At 38.8% G+C, this 18,886-nt stretch overlaps 1 protein-coding gene across 2 annotated transcripts in view; it reads right to left on the reverse strand.

Annotated features, from left to right (window-relative positions):
* Positions 1-255: 255 nt before the first annotated feature.
* The window catches only part of SLC35D1 (solute carrier family 35 (UDP-GlcA/UDP-GalNAc transporter), member D1), a 60,564-nt gene continuing 41,933 nt past the window's right edge, over positions 256-18,886 (reverse strand). Inside the window, exons 11-12 of one of the 2 annotated variants that reach the window (XM_011994977.1) lie at positions 12,340-12,422; positions 256-5,305 (exon numbers count right to left, since the gene is read on the reverse strand). In XM_011994977.1, the coding sequence (XP_011850367.1) occupies positions 5,197-5,305; positions 12,340-12,422 (192 nt within the window). In that variant the 3' untranslated portion in view covers positions 256-5,196. Of the gene's footprint in view, positions 5,306-8,459; positions 9,375-12,339; positions 12,423-18,886 lie in introns of those variants that run through there. The other variant, XM_011994976.1, reaches the window with a different exon arrangement.

Below are 18,886 nucleotides of genomic sequence, written 5' to 3' on the forward strand. Positions count from 1 at the left end.
AAACCTGATAATGCAGTTGAAACATCCTGAAAACAGAAAGATTAGCATTTCTTTCCTTCTAGTTTACCACAAGTATGCCACAAGACACTGGATATTCAGTCCTATGTACTATTCATAAAAACATCTGTATAGAAAATAGTATTTTCTACATACGGGGTCTCAATCAACTAACAGGATGCCAACCTCTAAAATACGGTCAGACTTCTGGCTCTGGATTAGTCTCTGTACGCAGTTACAAAGGAATTTTAATACTTGTTTTCAGGAAAAAGTATTTATTTTACACCATTACAAAAATATTTAGGCACATAATTTTCATGTTTATGTCACCTGATTTACATACCTCAATTCCTCAGTACCTTTTAACACTAAAATGGTCATTTGGTAAATAGACTCTAAAATGAAAAAATACTGAGAGGTTACCTGTAGACAAAAATCAGTCGATCATCAGCATGAGAAAGAAAACACCTGTGAAAAAAATAATCTCTAAAAACATTTTTGTGAGACAATAAATCTAACCAGTAGATTTCTTTTTAAAAAGTATTTTCAAAGAACAAAGCTTTAAAAAAAAAAACTACAGCACTGTAAACTATATCCTCATACCATGAAGCAGCATCCTGAAAGTAAGACCTAGAAGACTGGCTTAGAAAACAGTGATGGTGCCAGGGACTCACAATATATGACGACCGAGACAGGCCTGGAAGCAGGGGCAGCATGGGGTCAACTGCTTTCAATTCAGAGAGGGGAAAAGGAACGCTGCTGGCCTTTGCAGGAGCCATCTTAAGATGAAAAACTGAGAAAGATTTAACTGAATTGCTACTCTAAAATGTAATTATCTTCCTTTAAGATAGAAAATAATTTTCCTGGCCAGACATGTGGCACACACCTGTAATCCCAGCACTTTGGGAGGCTGAGACAGAAGGGTTACTTGAGGCCAGGAGTTTGAGACCAGTCTGGCAACAGAGTGAGACCCTGTCTTTACTGGGGGGGAAAAAAAAAAAAAAAGGGAAGAAATGAACCAGGCGTAATAGGACATGCCTATAGTCATAGCTACTTAGCAGGCTAAGGCAGGAGGATCACTTGAGCCTAGGAGTTTGAGACTGTGGTGAGCTGCTATGATTACACCATTATACTCCAGCCTGGCTGGTGACAGAGCAAGACCTTGTTTTAAAAAAAAAAAAAAAAAAAAAAAGGAGGGGCAGTAGGGGGAAATTTTTTTCCCTTTATTAAAATGTACCATCACAATATAAAAGCAATTTTGTTCTTTTTTAAAAACAGGTAGAATCACCTGCATCATGTAATGGCCACAATTGTGTCCAGTAGATATTTTTAAAAAAAAGACAGTGAACAAAAACTGTTACCTAAGGATTCTAGAGGCAATGAGATACAGGGTCATGTTTTTCAGGATATACCATATTGCCCAAGCCTCTAGCATTTATGGACCATAAATTAAGAATCTTGTTTTGCCTTGAGTCTCACCATGAAATAATGACACGGTAGCCACATTTGCTGAGTGCCCAATATGTACTAGGCATTGTGCTAAGTAGTTTCATATCCATTATCTCATTTATTCTGAACATTTTTCCTCAGAGAGAGAAAAATCAATTACAGTCTTGTTCATAGGAAAAACCAAACTTACAGTTTTGGGAAAACAAGAACATGTACAGTAGAGGAGGCCTCAGGCTACTTACAGAATTCTAAGAGCTGTGTTGCTATCTCAGAGCTAGAAGATTAACATGAGTTACGAAAGTCATCTCAGATTAAAAAAATGCTTTAGCTCTGTGGGGCACCCCTAAAATCAGTGATACTCATAACTATGCAGGCAGTTCTTGGTTACGAAATCACAGCCTCCTTTCATCTGTCTCCTTTCTCCCACTCAGGGTCCAGGTTATCATGTCTGGCCAAAGAATTACACACTCCTTGAAAGCAAGAACCATGTCTTGTTTATCTTTTTTCCAGAGCTTAGCAAAATGCTTGGCATACAACAGCTGCTCACTAAATCTCTGCTCACTGAACGAGGCTGTAAAGCAAGGCAGGCCCAAAGTCCTGGGGTGCCATTTCAAGCCGATTCAATGTGAAACTCCACTGTTTCCCTGTGAGGATCCAGCATCAACTGTACTGACCAAAACCCTCCATGGATTCTTGATAAAACAGGACTACCAAAAGCGTGTAAATGCACTTTTTTTAAAAAAACTAGGTGCAAACTGGAGCCTATAAATGATTGACTCATAAAGTCCACAGCCACATGGGGCAAATAAAACTCAACAGGACATGCTGGCAACGTGTAGCCTGGCCAACTAGGGTTATTCCAATCCATTTAGCCTTGACTAGAAGCAGATTAGCCAAAGAGGACCTCACTTACATTGAACAGGAGCCACTAGTCATAGAATTTGTCTTTTGGAACACCACAGCTCATCTGTCTCCGTGGGCAAATTAAGGAGTTAACTCTGTATTGCCTCTTTTTCTCCCAGGAGGCAGTTAACAGGACAAAGAATTTCTGCATTTATTTCTAGTAAATATCAAACATGGGGCAAAAACCAGATTCTGGGAGGTGCCACAATACCAGGTAAATCACCAGTATATTGTAACATGCCTGCAAAAATCAAAACACAAACTCCAAAAGACTATTCAGTCTCCAGCTTGCTCACACTGCTCCATCTTGCAATGCTGGTTAGCAGCTGAAGGAGGCATCCAGCAAGCAGAAGCTGCTGTACTGCTCTGGTCAGCCAGAAGGTTCAGCATAAGCCAGGGCTCCCAAGGCACAGAAGCCTGTCATGTGCATTTAGTGAAACTGTAACTATACAATTTTCTCAAATACTCCTGAAGAGGTGACAGATCTCCTAGGGAACCTGACCCCCAAGAGGCAGTTCAACTCCTGGTGGGGCTCTAGCCCAACAACTGTTAAACACACCCAAAAGCCTTTCATGAAGAAATATTCTACAACAAAAATGATTCAAAGGTCCCTCCTTCATGTTGCTGACAGAAGGAAAAGAATCACTAAAAATAGCTCTCACTATGCCCTTTCACTATATCTAAGCAAAACCAGAAGTGTTGGCAACATTAACAGCTAGAAGTGCATTACCAACTAAAGTCAGCCTGGAAGTGGGATAAAGGTTCCAGGACAGGGTAACCTGTCACTCTTCCTGATTTGCAAAGTATGCTCCTCTCTGACACCAAATTCAATCAACTGCTTGCTTTTTTGAAAGGGCTCAAGTGAACTCAGGATCTGTTTCCTAAGTCCCTCATAGGGGAAGGGCGATTAATTAAATGGCAGTCATAGTTCAATAAAAAGGACATGGGTTTGATGTATTAGCAAGTCATCCTTCTCTGAGTTTTGTTTTCTCATTGGTAAAATAGGGAGAGTAAGACCCATATGACACAAGATAATATCCTTTACTCCCAGTGGAATTTTCTCAGGTCAGAAGATGCTAGAAAACAGTGAGTCTAAGGCTCTTAATGAAGCTTGTAACTTGGGAGTTGGCTGCAGGGATAATTCTAGGGACAGAGCACCACCAGCCAGGCTTTAGAAAAGACAAACCAAAAGAGAAAGACAGGAATATGAAAATAATCTCAATATAAATTTTCAAATCAAAAAAAAATCAAAACCCTAACTGTTTAGGTCAACAGAGTCCAGTGGATTCCAAACCCAATGAAGTAGACACTAGTGTGTGCATTAGTGCAAAGGCACCAAATCTCTTGCACACTGGCTGCACAACTGGCCTGAGCAAACACACTAATCCTCAAGGTCAATGGATATCTCTGAGTCAAGTCATAGGATTATGTTTGAGTTAAAATCTCCACCCTCCAGATTACCCCAAGAGGCAATTTAGGCAATGCCCATTCACACCTGCTCTTCCAAAATGCAGCAATGGTTTTGAGAGAAGTTGGCAAGCTCAGTAAGTGAGCCAAGGGGCATATAATGTAGGTGGGAATGTTGAAAGGAGGGAAGTTTGCTCATTGCTCATGCCATTTAAGAAAGAAGATGACAGCTCTAACACTGACACTGCCAGAGAAAAACCAACCAGTGACAATACGAAGAATCTAACCAGCCTTTCCCCTCAAACCAATAAATTCAGAAATGTGGGACCTCATCATATTCATCCAGAGAGCAACTGAACCCAAAGGAAGGAGGCAACGGAAAACAGACTTGCCTGTCTGCAGTTCTTACTTAGAGAGTCAATGCTGAGCTGCACTAGTTTACAAAACACAGCTCTTTACTTGTACCTCATCTCACATTGCAGCATTTGAACTCACACTGTTGCAGGGTAGGTAGGGCAGGTGTTTTTAATCCAATTTACAGACTTGCGGCTTTTGAGGGCTGAAACAACTTACTCCTAGTGACATCTTCTGAATGATTTTAACAGAGCTAAATTCACAACCTTACCTCAGTCACTATGGCAGGAGTGAGATGTTTCAACTACCTCTGCAAACATCTCTGTATCCCCAGTATTTAGCACAATGCCTGGCACATATACTTAAAACATGTTAGTTGAATCAATAAATCAAACAGATGAATAAATTAGTAAAAGGCCTACTTTCTCATCCCCTTCATTATCCCCATTCTATACAACAAAAAAAGAACATGTTTTCAAGGAATGCACTCTGCTCATCCTGTGAAAGTCAGGGAAGCTAACGTAGACAGCAATACACTTCAAAGCCCCACATCTTTTTATAGTGCCAAAGTTGTTTTCCTTGGCAAATGGAATGACGATATGACCAAGACAATGCAATCATAAGAAATAAAATTCAAAGAAGAGAAATTTCACATATTTGTCTGCATTTCCAGCAGAGAAAAGGCTAAACTGCCTCCAGATGCAGCAACAATTTGAATGATGAAGCTCCAGTTGGCAAACATTATATATGCAGCTCTCAGGGACACCTGGATATCAAATTATGAAATAAAATACTTTCAAAACACTGATGTTTCACTGTCGGCATAGAAGAAAAATAAATTAAAAAGCCCAGTACATTTTCCAGTCTGATATAAATTAATTCAAACAACATATTTAAAATAGAGTCAATTATAAGTTTCTCTCATCATAAAATTTTAAAAGGCAGCAATCAATCCTCAGATTGTACAAGTGCAATGGAACGGTATTTCCTCCATAATCAAGACACCTCAGTGTCTGTGTAGGAATTGCCAGTGTTCTGAGTTGATTAAAAACTTAGGCCTACATATCAGATGAAGCAATCCTCTGGTCACACTGCTCCTTTCCCCTTAATGTCCAGCTTGTTACTAGCCTCTGACTGTTTGCTCAGCTGCTCTTCAGTGAAAGTGATATAGGAATACACCAGGCTCCCAGCAATGCTGCAAAACAGAAAACCACTATAAGAGATGGAGGAAGGGAGGGTTTTAGGGTAAACACTCTACTTGGTTTAAAAAAAAAAAAAAAAAAACTTACACCAAAAAATTAGATGAAGGGTAAAGTTTCATAGTGGGGAACTGTATAAATTCATACAATGGAGTACTATACATCTATTAAAATGGTATAAAATAAAAACAGGCATTGACATATTAAATTTTAGAGACAGCTTAAATTTTTATGAGAAAATATATCATAAAACATCAAGCATTGTCTAATCTCATTTTATTTAAATGAACATGAATATGTACATCGGTACACACTAGAACAGACAAAAGTCTGCGAGGAACACACGAAGAATATTAACAGTGGTTACAGCTGGATGCTGACACTACAGGTACATTTTTAGTTGTATGTTTTTTGCATTTAGAAAAATAGGCATTAATAGGAAGCATCCCAAATTAGTTAAATATGCAGACCCTATGAGATTCACAGAGCTGGTTTTTCTCTGACTAAAAGCAAGTTCACAGTGGTGAACTTATCAGCTGGGCCTTCAGCCTATGACAGGTGGTTGCTGGTACCCCTCACTTACCCATCGCACCTCCCACCAAGAAGGATCACTCTTTGGTGACAATGATTACTTGGTCCATTCTCTGTGGGGACCTCAAACTCACCTAGGATACACAGCCTTCTACCCTATTCACTAAGTGGAAAGTAGGTTGGAAGAGCTCACAGATCCGACCACTCCTGCCCTGCCTTCCCTGGCTCTTCCACTGAGACTGCCACCCAGGACTCCCTTGGATTCCAGCCAGCTGGGTGCCTAACCTGGGCTCCAATTTTTCTGCCCTGGATTTGGCCCTCATCTTCTGCCTGACCACTTGACTCATGAACTTGCTGCTTATTTAAAATTAGTTGTGTTCTCCTCTGGGCTCTGACATCAGCCCCAGACCAGCTGGAGGAGTGTGAGAGATGCCTAGCTCTTGTTCCCACTAGGAAGAAAGCGGGATCAGGCACTGGCGCTTGTTCTTGACTACACATGCTCACATAATACTAGCCATTCTCTGAGACCCCAATCAACCCAAAATAAAGCCTCTTCCAATTGAACCTTCCCAACCAGATTCTTCCTTTTCCTCATCTGCACCTCACAGCACTTAAGAGCAATCAAATTACTAAAGTCTACCTGTCAAACATTTTATATACATTTCCATTTTCCCAATATTCTTGCAAGGTACAATATCCCTCCAAGGTACAATATCCCTCCAAGGTGTCCATTTTATAGATGAGGAAAGTCCCAGAGTCATAAGATAACTTGCTCAGGGTCACAAAGCATCCTAATGATAGACCAGAATAAAACCCAGGTCAGCCTTTCTCCACTCCAACTGCTGCCTCCCTTATGACCCTTGTGCCACTGGATATTAGTTATCCATCCTCATTTTGTCCTTATCATCTTGTTAATTTCCCATGGCCTCAATTCTTTTAGCTGCACAGAGTCTCTTGCAATTGGCCTGGCACTTTTTAGCAACACAGTAAGTAACTGCTAAACTGAGTATCCCCCATCACCCCACCTGAGGAAAGGGGACACATGAACCCAATTCTTACACTTTTTTTGGTCTTTTTTTTCCCCCTTTCTGTGGAGAATGGGGTCTCACTATATTGCCCAGGCAGGTCGTGAACTTCTGGGCTCAGCTATCCTCCCGCCTCTACCTCCCTAAGAGCTGGGATTGCAGGAGTGAGCCACCGCGCCTGCCATGAACCCAATTCTTATGCCAATGTTCATAGAGCTTATGCCAATGTTCATAGAGCTTATGCCAATGTTCATAGAGCTTCATCTTTTCCTTCATCTAGCAGCTTTTTCCCATTTAATTTTTTCTGGAATTTGATATGAGTCTCCTAGAAACTTTTCTGGTTTTTCTAGTACCTCAAGTAGATTACTTCCCTGGTAGCTGGACTGGACCCAAGAAGATGGCTTACTGAAGTCTTTTTGACTGAAGCTAAAAGTTCTTTAAGGTTCACATGTACACCCATCCACATGACAGTCAATTTCCCTCTGCCTCCAAACCCACCCCAAAACAAAGTAGAAGAGCTACCTCTCCTTTCTTTCATCCTACCTTTCTCTAGCTTCCCCTTCCCACAACCACCTAAAAAATAAAAATGTTTCTTATTTTTCCTGTTGAGACAATCTCTGATGTTCATATTAACCCTATTTAAACTGGATAGGAATACTGGGGAAGCACAGGATAGAAAAAGACAAAGAATGTCCTGGAATTTATTCCAGGCTTAGCCCTAATGATAATTCCAGATCCTATATTCCCAGCATAGTCAGTGTATTGAAAAAAACATTGACTCTACAGTTAGGTCTTGGTTCAAATCCTGAATATACTATAGGTTGAGTATCTCTTATCTAAAATGCTTGGGACCAGAAGTATTTACGATTTCAAATTTTGGAATATCTGCATTATACTTACCAGCCCGAGCATCCAAATCCCAATTCTGAAATGTTCCAAAGAGCATTTCCTTTGAGCATCCTGTTAGCATTCAAAAATTCCAGATTTTGGAGCATTCTGGATCTTAGATGTTCAATCTACACTAGCTATGTGACCCTGCGCAAATTAACCCATTTCTGTATTCATCAAATAAGAATACTGTTATCTGTCTAAGCTTGTCTGAGGATTAAATGAGATTATGTGAATAATCTCTTCATTCTCTTCTCTCCTACCTTCCCTGTCAGCCCTGACACTCACAGACCAGAGGGGATATGCCCTGCTGACAAAAGGTAAGGTACTATAATAATAAACGTCTTACTCCATTTGGGCGGCTGTAACAAAATACCATAAATGGTAGCTTATAAACAACAGAAATTTATTTCTCACAGTCCTAGAGGCTGGGAAGTCTAAGACCAAGGCGGGTTCAATGTCTAGAGAGGGCTCTCTTTCTGGTTCACAGACAGTATCTTCTCATCATGCTCTGGGATATCTTACATAAGGGCACTAATCTCATTCATGAGGACACCAACTCCATGACCTAATCACCTCCCAAAGCCCTACCTCCTAATACCATCACTTTGGGAGTTGAGAGTTCAACAAACGAATTTTGGGGGAACACAAACATTCACACCATAGAGCAAGGAGATGTAACATAATGAAAGAGGGGGCACACTATTGCCACATGGTTGTAACTTGAGGCAACAATAAAATATTTTTAATTTCATCTTTATTACTGACTTGATCATTATCAAATATAATTTTCAGAAAGGGCAATTCATGAACCACCTGAAGAGAACTGAACGTTCCTCAGCAAGCATACTATGTGTTACGCAGTGATGAGTAAACGCTTTGGGAAGAAACTATGTAAGTTGCTCTCTAGCAGCTTTGGGGAAGGGGAAAACTGGAAGGAAGGGAAAGGGAAAATGAGGAAAAGCCCAGATTTGAAGGGGAGAAGGGTTATATCTGAATTTTTACACATCACTACTAAATGATTCTAAATCAGGATCTTCCACTACTTCAAACAGAGACCCTTTAACTAATCTATTGGCCTCATAAATATTCACATGAAAGTTGATACCTTCTGGTACTCTGAAATTGGTGTTAACACATTAGATCATCCTAAATATTCATTTTTTAAAAGAAGAACCCCTTGTATTAGAACTGGTCAAGATTTTTCTTTTAAAAAGTTAAAACATGCATATTAAAAATAGGGTAAAATCATTATGCAAGCCTAGGTTTACGCCGTTTAAAAAATTTGCAAGCAATTTTCATGTCTACTCTTCAAACAATAGCACTACCAACTCTTTTTTTGTTGTTGTTGTCAGGCTGGAGTGCAGTGGTGCCATCTCGGCTCACTGCAACCTCCTTCCTCCAGGGTTCAAGCGATTCTCCTGCCTCAGCCTCTGAGTAGCTGGGACTACAGGCGCACCCCAACACGCCCAACTAATTTTTGTATTTTTAGTAGAGATGGGGGTATCACCATGTTGGCCAGGGTGGTTTCAATCTCTTGACCTTATGATCTGCCTGCCTCGGCCTCCCAAAGTGGCACTACCAAATCTTAACTCACAGAGACCTGCTGTGGCAGACACAGCTGGGAGACAACCAGAAGAAAAACACAAAGCTACAGTTCCTGAGACAGGAGCCTTGTTAGAATACCGCAAATCTGACTGGAATGTGCTAAACTGCTTCCAAATCTATTGAATCTATTAAATCCACTTGATCTGCTCTGATCCACTTTTGATCTTCAAAAGCAATGCAAACAGTCTACTTCTCCTAAACCTATAGTCATGGACATATTCATTCGCCCCCAACAATGAGATATCCATTCCAAAAATATACACTAAAAATGCTTTCAGTATAGCGACCCTGTGGCCAGGGAACAACAGTCCTAATGTCCAGGCTGCCTCTTTCATATCTCATCACTGACATGTCTGTTCATGTGTCTAGGCAGGTACCTCTGCCTCCCAGATTAGACCCTGCCTTCTATATGTCAAATAAGCCAATCTACATCAAAACTTATGAACCAAGAGTTTGCCTTATACCGCTATTTCCTAACAAACAAAATTCCTGCCAAATAACTGAAACTGGGTTTCTGGGTACATTCTTCCCACAATGACCAAGGACACCCATCTTCACTCTCCATACAGCAACTTTTAGGAAGACTTTTCCCATTTTCTTTCTCACCAGCTAAATACAGCAGAGCTGTCTGCCTCTGTATCTACCATCTTTCAAAGGTTTCCAATCTGAACAGAGAGAAACACAAAGATGTCATTGCGTTGAATAAAGAGAATCTAACTGTGTGCACGCTGCCACTTACAAAGCTCTATGATGTGGGGCAAGTTACTTAGCCCCTCAGAACCTCAGTTCCCTCACACCTGTGAAATGGAGATTATAATACCATTCTTACAGGATTGACATAGGAATTACATTATATAATTTAATTATATGACAATGTTATAATATAATATTAATATGTTATATATGTTATGTTATTATATATTATATGTTAGATGTTATGCTATATGTATATTAACATACATTAAATTATATACTTCAATTATATGAGACAATAGATCATTTCACAAGGTTAAGTAGCATGCAGTGGCCACCCAAGAGACGTAAAAGTCAAAACGCTAAGGTACACCGGGGGCTAATATCAGTGAACAGTAAAAAGATGAAAGGGGTTTTGGCAATTGCTGCTTCTCTTCATCCTCAAGGCTTTTCTGTTTTTGATCATCCTAACTAGATCTTAACTGTATGGCACGTAAGCAAGTTTTGACCCAACCTCTACCATCTGCAGTCTATTGGTATCTCACAGAATGTCTTCCAAGTTGGGCACTCATTCTTCCTCCGTTATGAGACATTTGAGAGGCACCTCACACTCGGTTACTGACCTACTTTTCCAGAATTATCCTTGTGAAATCCCTCTTACACTAACCACACTGGAGTGCCTACTGCCCATTCTCCCCAGCCCTCATCCAACAACTGCATTTCCACCTTCATGTTTTTGTTTGGTCCAGGTAGATTTCCTTGAGAAGATAACATCTGAGGAAAAACTTACAGGCATAAAAGTTAGCCACGCAAATATCTGGCAGTATATTCCAGGCAGAGAAAATATTCAGTCCAAAGGTCCTAAAGAGGGAGCACACCAAACATCCTAGAGGAACAGCAAGGTGGTCTATATGGATGAAGTAGAGTAAGGGAGAAGAAGAGAAGCAGTGGCTAAAGTTGGAGAAGTAAACAGGGGCTAGATCTAGTAGGGCCTTGTAAGGACTTTGGAACTTCAATAGTCATGGGGCGGGGAGTATGGGAGCATTAAAAGAATGACATATTCAGACTTACCTTTTGCAAAGAATGAACTGCCTACCCTGTTGAGAACTGACAGCAGGAGAGGGAGGTGGATGAGTCAAACCAGGGATAAAACTGTGTAAGACTAGGGCAACAATGTAGCTTAGCTGAGGATGAAAGCAATGCTAATAGTGACAAGAGATCTTCTGTTGGATAGTTTCTGAAGGTAAAGCCAACAAAATTTGCTAACACACTGGATATTAGACATGAGATAGAAAAGTCAAGGATAATGCCAAGATTTTTGAACCAGGTAGCTAGAAGGATGGAGTCTCCATCAACTAAGATGATAGAGATGATGGGTAGCACAGACTTTGAAGGAAATAAACAGTTCAGTTTTAGACGTCATCAGGAGGTGTCAAGTGGACTGTTAACTAGACAAGTCTGACTTGAAGACAGAGGTCTGGCCCAAACAGAAATTTGATCATTTTTAGGCATGTAAAGAATATTTAAAACAATGGGATTCAAAATTCAAGAACTGAAAAAGATCTTTCAAACAATACAAGTAACCCCCTCACTGATGAAGACATGTAAGGTCTAAAGAAAGGTAGTAATACGTCTGAGGTCAGACACACATCAAATAATTGTGGTTATGTTATTCTTCTTTAGCCCTATATTTCTAGAGAACACTGCACTGCCAGCTAGCATAATAGAGTGCTTTCAAGGCTAAACAAAGGGAGTTCAACTTCTAGAAAAGATTCCCTAATACTCTAAATAGAATATAGAAGCATTTTCTCCACCCTCCACTTTTATTTTTTTTAATTTTATTTATTTATTTATTTTAGGCTGGAATGCAGTGTAATCACAGCTCACTGCAGCCTTGACCTCCTGGGCTTAAGTGATCCTCCCACCTCAGCCTCTCAAGTAGCTGGGACTACAGACATGCACCACCACACCCAGGTAATTTTGGTATTTTTTTGTAGAGACAGAGTTTCACAATGTTGCCCAGACTAGTCTCAAAATCCCGGGCTCAAGCAATCTGTCCACCTCAGCCTCCCAAAGTGTTGGGATTATAGGTATGAGCCACTATGCCCGACCTCTCCCCGCTTCTTAAAAAGCATTATGTAGAGACATTAAATATCTAGCACATAGAAGGCACTCCATGTATGTTTAATAATGAATAAATTTTCCATTAATTTAATAGCCTAACCTTATTGTGACATTATTTGAATATCCAATCCCGATCTTTCAATTTAAATTGTTTTACTTACCTGATATTTAAACCAATGAAGTTTGTCCACGTGAAAATATAATCTCCACCAAAGACCATTCCAATATAAGTTATTAATATATTCTAAAAATAAAAATAGTAATATACTGTTACACAGGTTTAACGGAGTTTCTTAAATACATATAAAATTCATCCAAATATCTGTCCTTAAAATACAAAAACAAATAAAAGACAAACAACGAAAACCCACCAATCCTAATAAGAGTATAGTATAAGGAAGAACACTATTAAGAAAACAGTGACATTAACCTCTTCCCAATCTATTTCCCCAGAAGATAAATGCTTTTGCCAATACTAAAGAATACTACCAATAGAATGGGAGAAAATATTCACAAACTATGCATTGGACAAAGGTCTAATATCCAGAATTGATAAGCAACCTAATTCAACAAACACAAATAACACCACTGACGGGCAAAAGACATGAACAGATATTTCTCAAAAGAAAACATACATGCAGCAAATAAATATATGAAAAAAGGCTCATCACTAATCATCAGAGAAACACAAATCAAAACTACAATGTGATACCATCTCATATCAGTCAGAATGTCTATTATTAAAAAGTCAAAAAACAACAGATATTGGTGACGCTGGGAAGAAAGGGGAATGCTTATTTATACACTGTTGGGGAGAATGTAAATTTAGTTCAGCCACTGTGGAAAGCAGTGTGGACATTTATCAAAGAACTTAAAACAGAACTACCATTTGACTCAGCAATCCCACTACTGGGTTATATCACCAAAGGAAAATAAATTGTTCTACCAAAGAGACACATGTACTCTTACGTTCACTGCAGCATTATTCCTAATAGCAAAGACATGCAGTCAACCACGATGCCCATTAATGATGGACTGGATTAAGAAAATGTGGTACATAAGCATCATGGAATACAATGCAGCCACAAAAAAGAATGAAATCATATCCTTTGCAGGAACATGGTTGCAGCAGGAGGCCATTATCCTAAGCAAACTAACACAGGAACAGAAAACCAACCACCACCTGCTCTCACTTGAAAGTGGGAGCTAAACACTGGATATACATGGATACAAAGATGGGAGCAACAGACACTGGGGGCTGCTTGAGGTGGGAGGGTAAAAGGGGGGTGTGAGCTGGAAGACTACCTGTTGAGTACTATGCTCACTACCTAGGTGACAGGATGGTCTGTGCACCAGGCCTCAGTGACACACAATTTACCCATGTAACAAACCTGCACATGTACCCCCAGAACCTAAAGTATCTTTGCCTCTTCTAAAATGGAAAAAAGGGAATGGTGGGGACTTTACCAATATAATGACTGTTTTTAGAGGAATCTTCCTTGGTATCTTAAGAAAACACATGGGAAGTCATCTCAAAGGTATTATACCTAAAATCACTTCTGACACTCCCAGGTGCAAACATCTTCTGGCTCCCTTTTAATTATCCTAAGACCATAAAAACAAAAAATAAGTTTCTAAAATTTAAACTAGAGGCTGAATATCCCTTATCAGGTCCCAAATACTCAGGACTAGAAATATTTCAGATTTCAGATTTTGTAATATTTCCATTACACTTGCCAGTGGAATATCTCAAATTCAAAAATCCAAATGCTTCAATGATTATTTCCCTTGAATATCATGTCGGCATTCAAAAAGTTTTAGATTCTGGAGCAAGCATTTTGGATTTCAGATTTGGAGTTGCAGGAAATCAAAATATTTTACCCCCAAATATATTTCTTTAACATACAGTAATTAAGATAGCTGTCAGAAAGTTAGCAAAAAGAAGTAGCTCTGCAAAGCTGTCTTTTGTGAGGGAAATTTACATTTGTAGAAAAATCTACACTGACTGCAGCCAGGCCTCCCCTTGTCCAGATCTAGGAAACATTAATTGAGAGTCTGACACCTTTCAAGGTCTAAAAAAGCATTTATCATCTATTGTCTCCAAGGGCTGCTACCCGTGAGGTTTCATCTGTATAACAAGACCACTTTTGCTAGCCAAGCCTTCTGTCCCTCCTATAACCTATTTTGCCCAGTCTAAGCCCCCATTCTTTCTCTAACTTCAAGATAGTATATAAGCTTCTACACCCCCCTGGGAGGTTACGTGGTCACTCTGCAATATTCTCCATATGCACATTAATAAATTAGATACCTTTTATTTTACTAGTCTGTCTCTAGTGAGCTGATTTTTAAGCAAATTTTCCCTTGGTCCCTACAGTTTTGACACAGTAAGCAGGGTCACCAAAGCTGTTCTGCTCTTTTGGAAGCTGCAGCAAAGATAATCCAGGACCTCATCAGCCAGCATAAGATAAAAATTTCTTACCAGCCAGGCTCCAGACCTCTTTCTCCCTGTGGAATCTGATCAAGTGGATGGTTTAAAAAAAAAAAAAAAATCACTGTTTCCTCTTTCCTCTCCAGAATCTTTTTGTATTTTTTGCCATCAGGTCTCCCTCTGTCTCTCAGGTTGGAGTGCAGTGGCACAATCTCAGCTCACTGCAACCTCTGCAACCCAGGCTCAAGTAATCATCCCACCTAAGCCTCCCAAGCAGCTGGGACCGCTGGCTAATTTTTTGTATTTTTGGTAGCGATGAAGTTTACCATATTGCTGAGGCTGGTCTTGAGCTCCTGAGCTCACGCAGTCCACCTGCCTCAGCCTCTCAAAGTGCTGAGATTACAGGAGTTGAGGCACCATGCCCACCTATAGAGCCACCGAGCCCCAATCTTGATTAATGGGAGAAAAAGATTTGTGTGACGAGTCTTGGTTGTAGCTTTTGGTACCTGTGGCATGAATATTCAAATTGTTTGATTCCTTTCTTCCTCAAAATAGTCTTTTCCTTTATCTTTGTCTGTGTTGCTGTCATAAAAATTAGGGTACTGCTTGAGGTTCTCTCTTGTCATTTTATGCCCTGGAAAGCTTGACTTCTGATCAAGTGGAAGCACACTCTCTCTTGGTCTCTGCCATCTTGGGGCATGACTTTTGAGTCATGTCACGTGGCCAGTCTAAAAATGGCTAGAAACCCAAGATTTTGTTCCAAATGTGTCAAGCTCTTAGGAGAGTCTGTCATAAAAAGTCTCATCTACAAGGGGCTTTTGTCCTTTGTTGCCTGCTTAGTACGAAAAAAGTCCAATCCTATGAGGGCCTACCCACTGTCACAGATTAACAGGTCTGTGACTGGTGGGACCCCATATATTTGTGGGTTATTGGAGACCATCCATGATAATTAGAACCTTTCACTATCTGAGCCTATTCTTGGCAATACATTTTTTTTGTGGGGGCGGGGCATGGGAACTTTGGGATAGTAGGCTCTTCTATGCCCTCTCCAAGAAAACATTTCTAAACCTAAAAAATTACATCCTGGGTTTTCCATAAAGAGACTATTAGATTGAGTCACTATTAAAATAAGTACACCATTAAAAATTCAACAGTCAAAAGATGGATCCTTTAAATTAGACTCCCAAATTAAAAGAAAAAAAAATTTTAAGAGATCTCTTATTCTAAACAATTGACGAGAAGGTCACTTTTTTTTTTAAAGACACATAATAGTGTCATGGTTAGTCTTAAAAATTCTCTTGACAAAATTAAAGGAGCAAAAATCTGACCTAAAACAAAGTTAAAATCCTTTGTAAGCTCACACTCCCTGCTTTAGATCCCCAGTGGGATTCACAGTAAAGGGTGCTGTACCTCATGGCTGGCAATTCACCACCACAGCCTGGGTTCAATTCCTGGTCAGAGAATCGGCCCCTTTTGGCTCAATATTCATGTGACTTTGACTTTTTGGGGTACGTACCATCCACCTCTTTAAAAATGCCAAGTGCATCCTTAGTTAAGTCATAACTTTGGTTAAGTCTTACTAGTTTCACTTGCGAGGGTATCTTCAATAAAAAAAATTCAAAAGGCAAAAATATCTGTTTGTCCCCCCAGCTAAAATCTGGTAATAGATTTTAAAAAGATTTTTTAAAAAGAGCTTTGTGGTTAAAAGCCAGCTTAATTAAAACCTGATGTTCAAATTATACATACATATATAATTTAAGAACATATATCCTGGAGAGAGAGAGAGAGAGATAGATATCTCCTGTTCTTAAATTTTTTTTCAGTAGACTAAAACTTTTTTTTAAATTATTTTTTTAAAGTTAGACTCTTATATTTTAATTCCTTTCTTAGAAATTGGGCCAGGCACAGAGGCTCACACCTGTAATCCCAGTACTTTGGGAAGCAGAGGTGAGCAAATCACTTGAACCCAGGAGTTCAAGACTAACCTGGGCAACATGGCAAAACCCTGTTTCTATAAAAAAATAAAATAAAATAAAAGTTGGCCAGGCACAGTGGCAGATGTCTGTAGTCCCAGTTACTCAGGAGGCTAAGATGGGGGGATCAACTGAGCCCGGGAGGTCGAGACTGCAGTGAGCCATGATTGTGCCACTATACTTAAGCCTGGGTAACAGAGTGAGACCCTGTCTCAAAAAATATATATTTCTCTCCCATTTACTCTTATTCCTTCCTATTCCTCCTTCCTCCTCTTTGCTGTCTTTGGTACTACATAAAAGAATCTAGAGGGGACTTCTAATGATTGAGATCCCTTAAGAAACACAAAAAAGGATGCCATCTACCCCCTCTCTTGTACTGTGGGAGAAAGTGACCTTTGTGTGTGTGATGAGTGGTGAGTCATCACCACCATAAGAGCTACAGTTTTAGAGGTGACTGGTAACAGCTGTTTACAGTAAACAATTATTACTACAAGAGACTACTTGTTTCTTTGTGAGTTTAGATTTAAAAGATGTAGTTTAAATACTTTAAAAAATGTCTTTGTATCAAAGTACACTATACAGGCATTGCATAACCTGGTTTTATGGCATTTTTCTTTCTGGGGATGTGGGATTCAATGTAAAAGTAAAATTCTAAAGTTTTAAAGCTCTGTATGTTCTGCCTTTCAACAGTGCCTACTTTCCGCATATTTTAATTATTAGGCCCTAAAAAGTACAGATACTTCGTTGACCCTGTTCCTTAATGGGCCCTGCCTTGAGCTCAGTGATCCAGTTAAAAAACAGACTAAATTTTACAATGCCCCTCTAAATAAAATTAGTGCCCTTATAAAATCCTGTAAGTTCCTATAATTCTGTTACCTTGACATCCATTTTTAATCTTCCACTAACCATTCAAACTCCTTTTAAAAAATATAAATTCTCTCTCCATACTATAAAACATAATTTACTACCCTATTTTCTCTAAAACACAATAAGGGCTTGGGCCATGTGAGACAGATGCACTTCAATCTTTTTCACTTACAAAGACAAAGTTTAAATCCAACTTTCCTTTAAACTAGTGAGTTTTACTGGTCTTATGGCTAAAATTTTAAAACCAAAGCTATAAACTCTTTATTTGTGTCCATCTATATTTTTATATATACATGTCTATGTGTATATATACTGTCTACATATCAAATTAACTTATAAGTTAGTACTCATAAATTAAATAAGCACAAATAATTTTCAAGTTCACATGATTTTAGTAATCCTTAATAAATTAAAAGTTTAAAAATTATTAGTAAAATAAAATTAAAATGTCTTCAAATTTTAAGTCAGATTTTTTTTTTTTGTCCTGGTTGGATTGATCAGACAGGTTTATACTGGCTCTACTAAATGTTTTAAAGTCACAGAACTGTTACTTCTATAATATTTTTAATGTTTGCTTAATTTATCTGTGAGCTTATGTCTGTAAATTTGAGACTTTAGATTCTAATGTCTAGGCAAACAACCATGGTGAGGTCTAGGGACAACACCCAGGCCCTGTCCTCCCTAGCCCAACCATGTCTCTTGGCCATACTAAGGATTAACTCTTCCAGGCATTGTGTTCACAGCTCTATTCTTTGTTTTGCACTCTACATATAGTTAAAATTACTTATTTCCTAGGTTTTTTCACTAAAAATAAGAATTACTAAGAGATACTATCATAATTAAAATACATAAACTAGATATTAAAATAAACAATTCAATATGCAAAGTATATTCAAAAAGGAAAATGTGTTTTTCATAAAGGTTATAAAAAAACATAAAAATATGTTTTTGTAAAAATAAAAAGATATTGCCTAGTATAAACATTTAAAAAGTTTTTAATTAAAAAAGTAAAAATAAATATTTTTTAAAATGTTTAAAGAGGCTATTTAAAAACATATAAAAATCTTGTGGTTAAACTAATTAAAATTAAATAGATTTATTTACAAGGTTTTATTAAAATTAACATTAATAATACACTAATACAAAAATAAAATCTAATTTTCTCTGTTTTTTTTTTGAGACAGGATCTCACTGTGTTGCCCAGGCTGGGGTGCACTGGTGCGATCTCAGCTAACTGCAACCTCTGCCACATGGATTCAAGTGATTCTCCTGCCTCAGCCTCCCAAGTAGCTGGGACTACAGGTGCACGCCACCATGCTCAGCTAATTTTTATTTTTTTTGGTAGAAACAGCATTTCACTGTGTTGGCCAGGCTGGTCTAAAATTCCTGGCCTCAAGTGATCCCCCTACCTTGGCCTCCCAAAGTGCTGGAATTAAAGAC

Source organism: Mandrillus leucophaeus, unplaced genomic scaffold (assembly GCF_000951045.1).
Source record: "Mandrillus leucophaeus isolate KB7577 unplaced genomic scaffold, Mleu.le_1.0 Scaffold464, whole genome shotgun sequence".
Lineage (NCBI taxonomy): Eukaryota > Metazoa > Chordata > Mammalia > Primates > Cercopithecidae > Mandrillus > Mandrillus leucophaeus.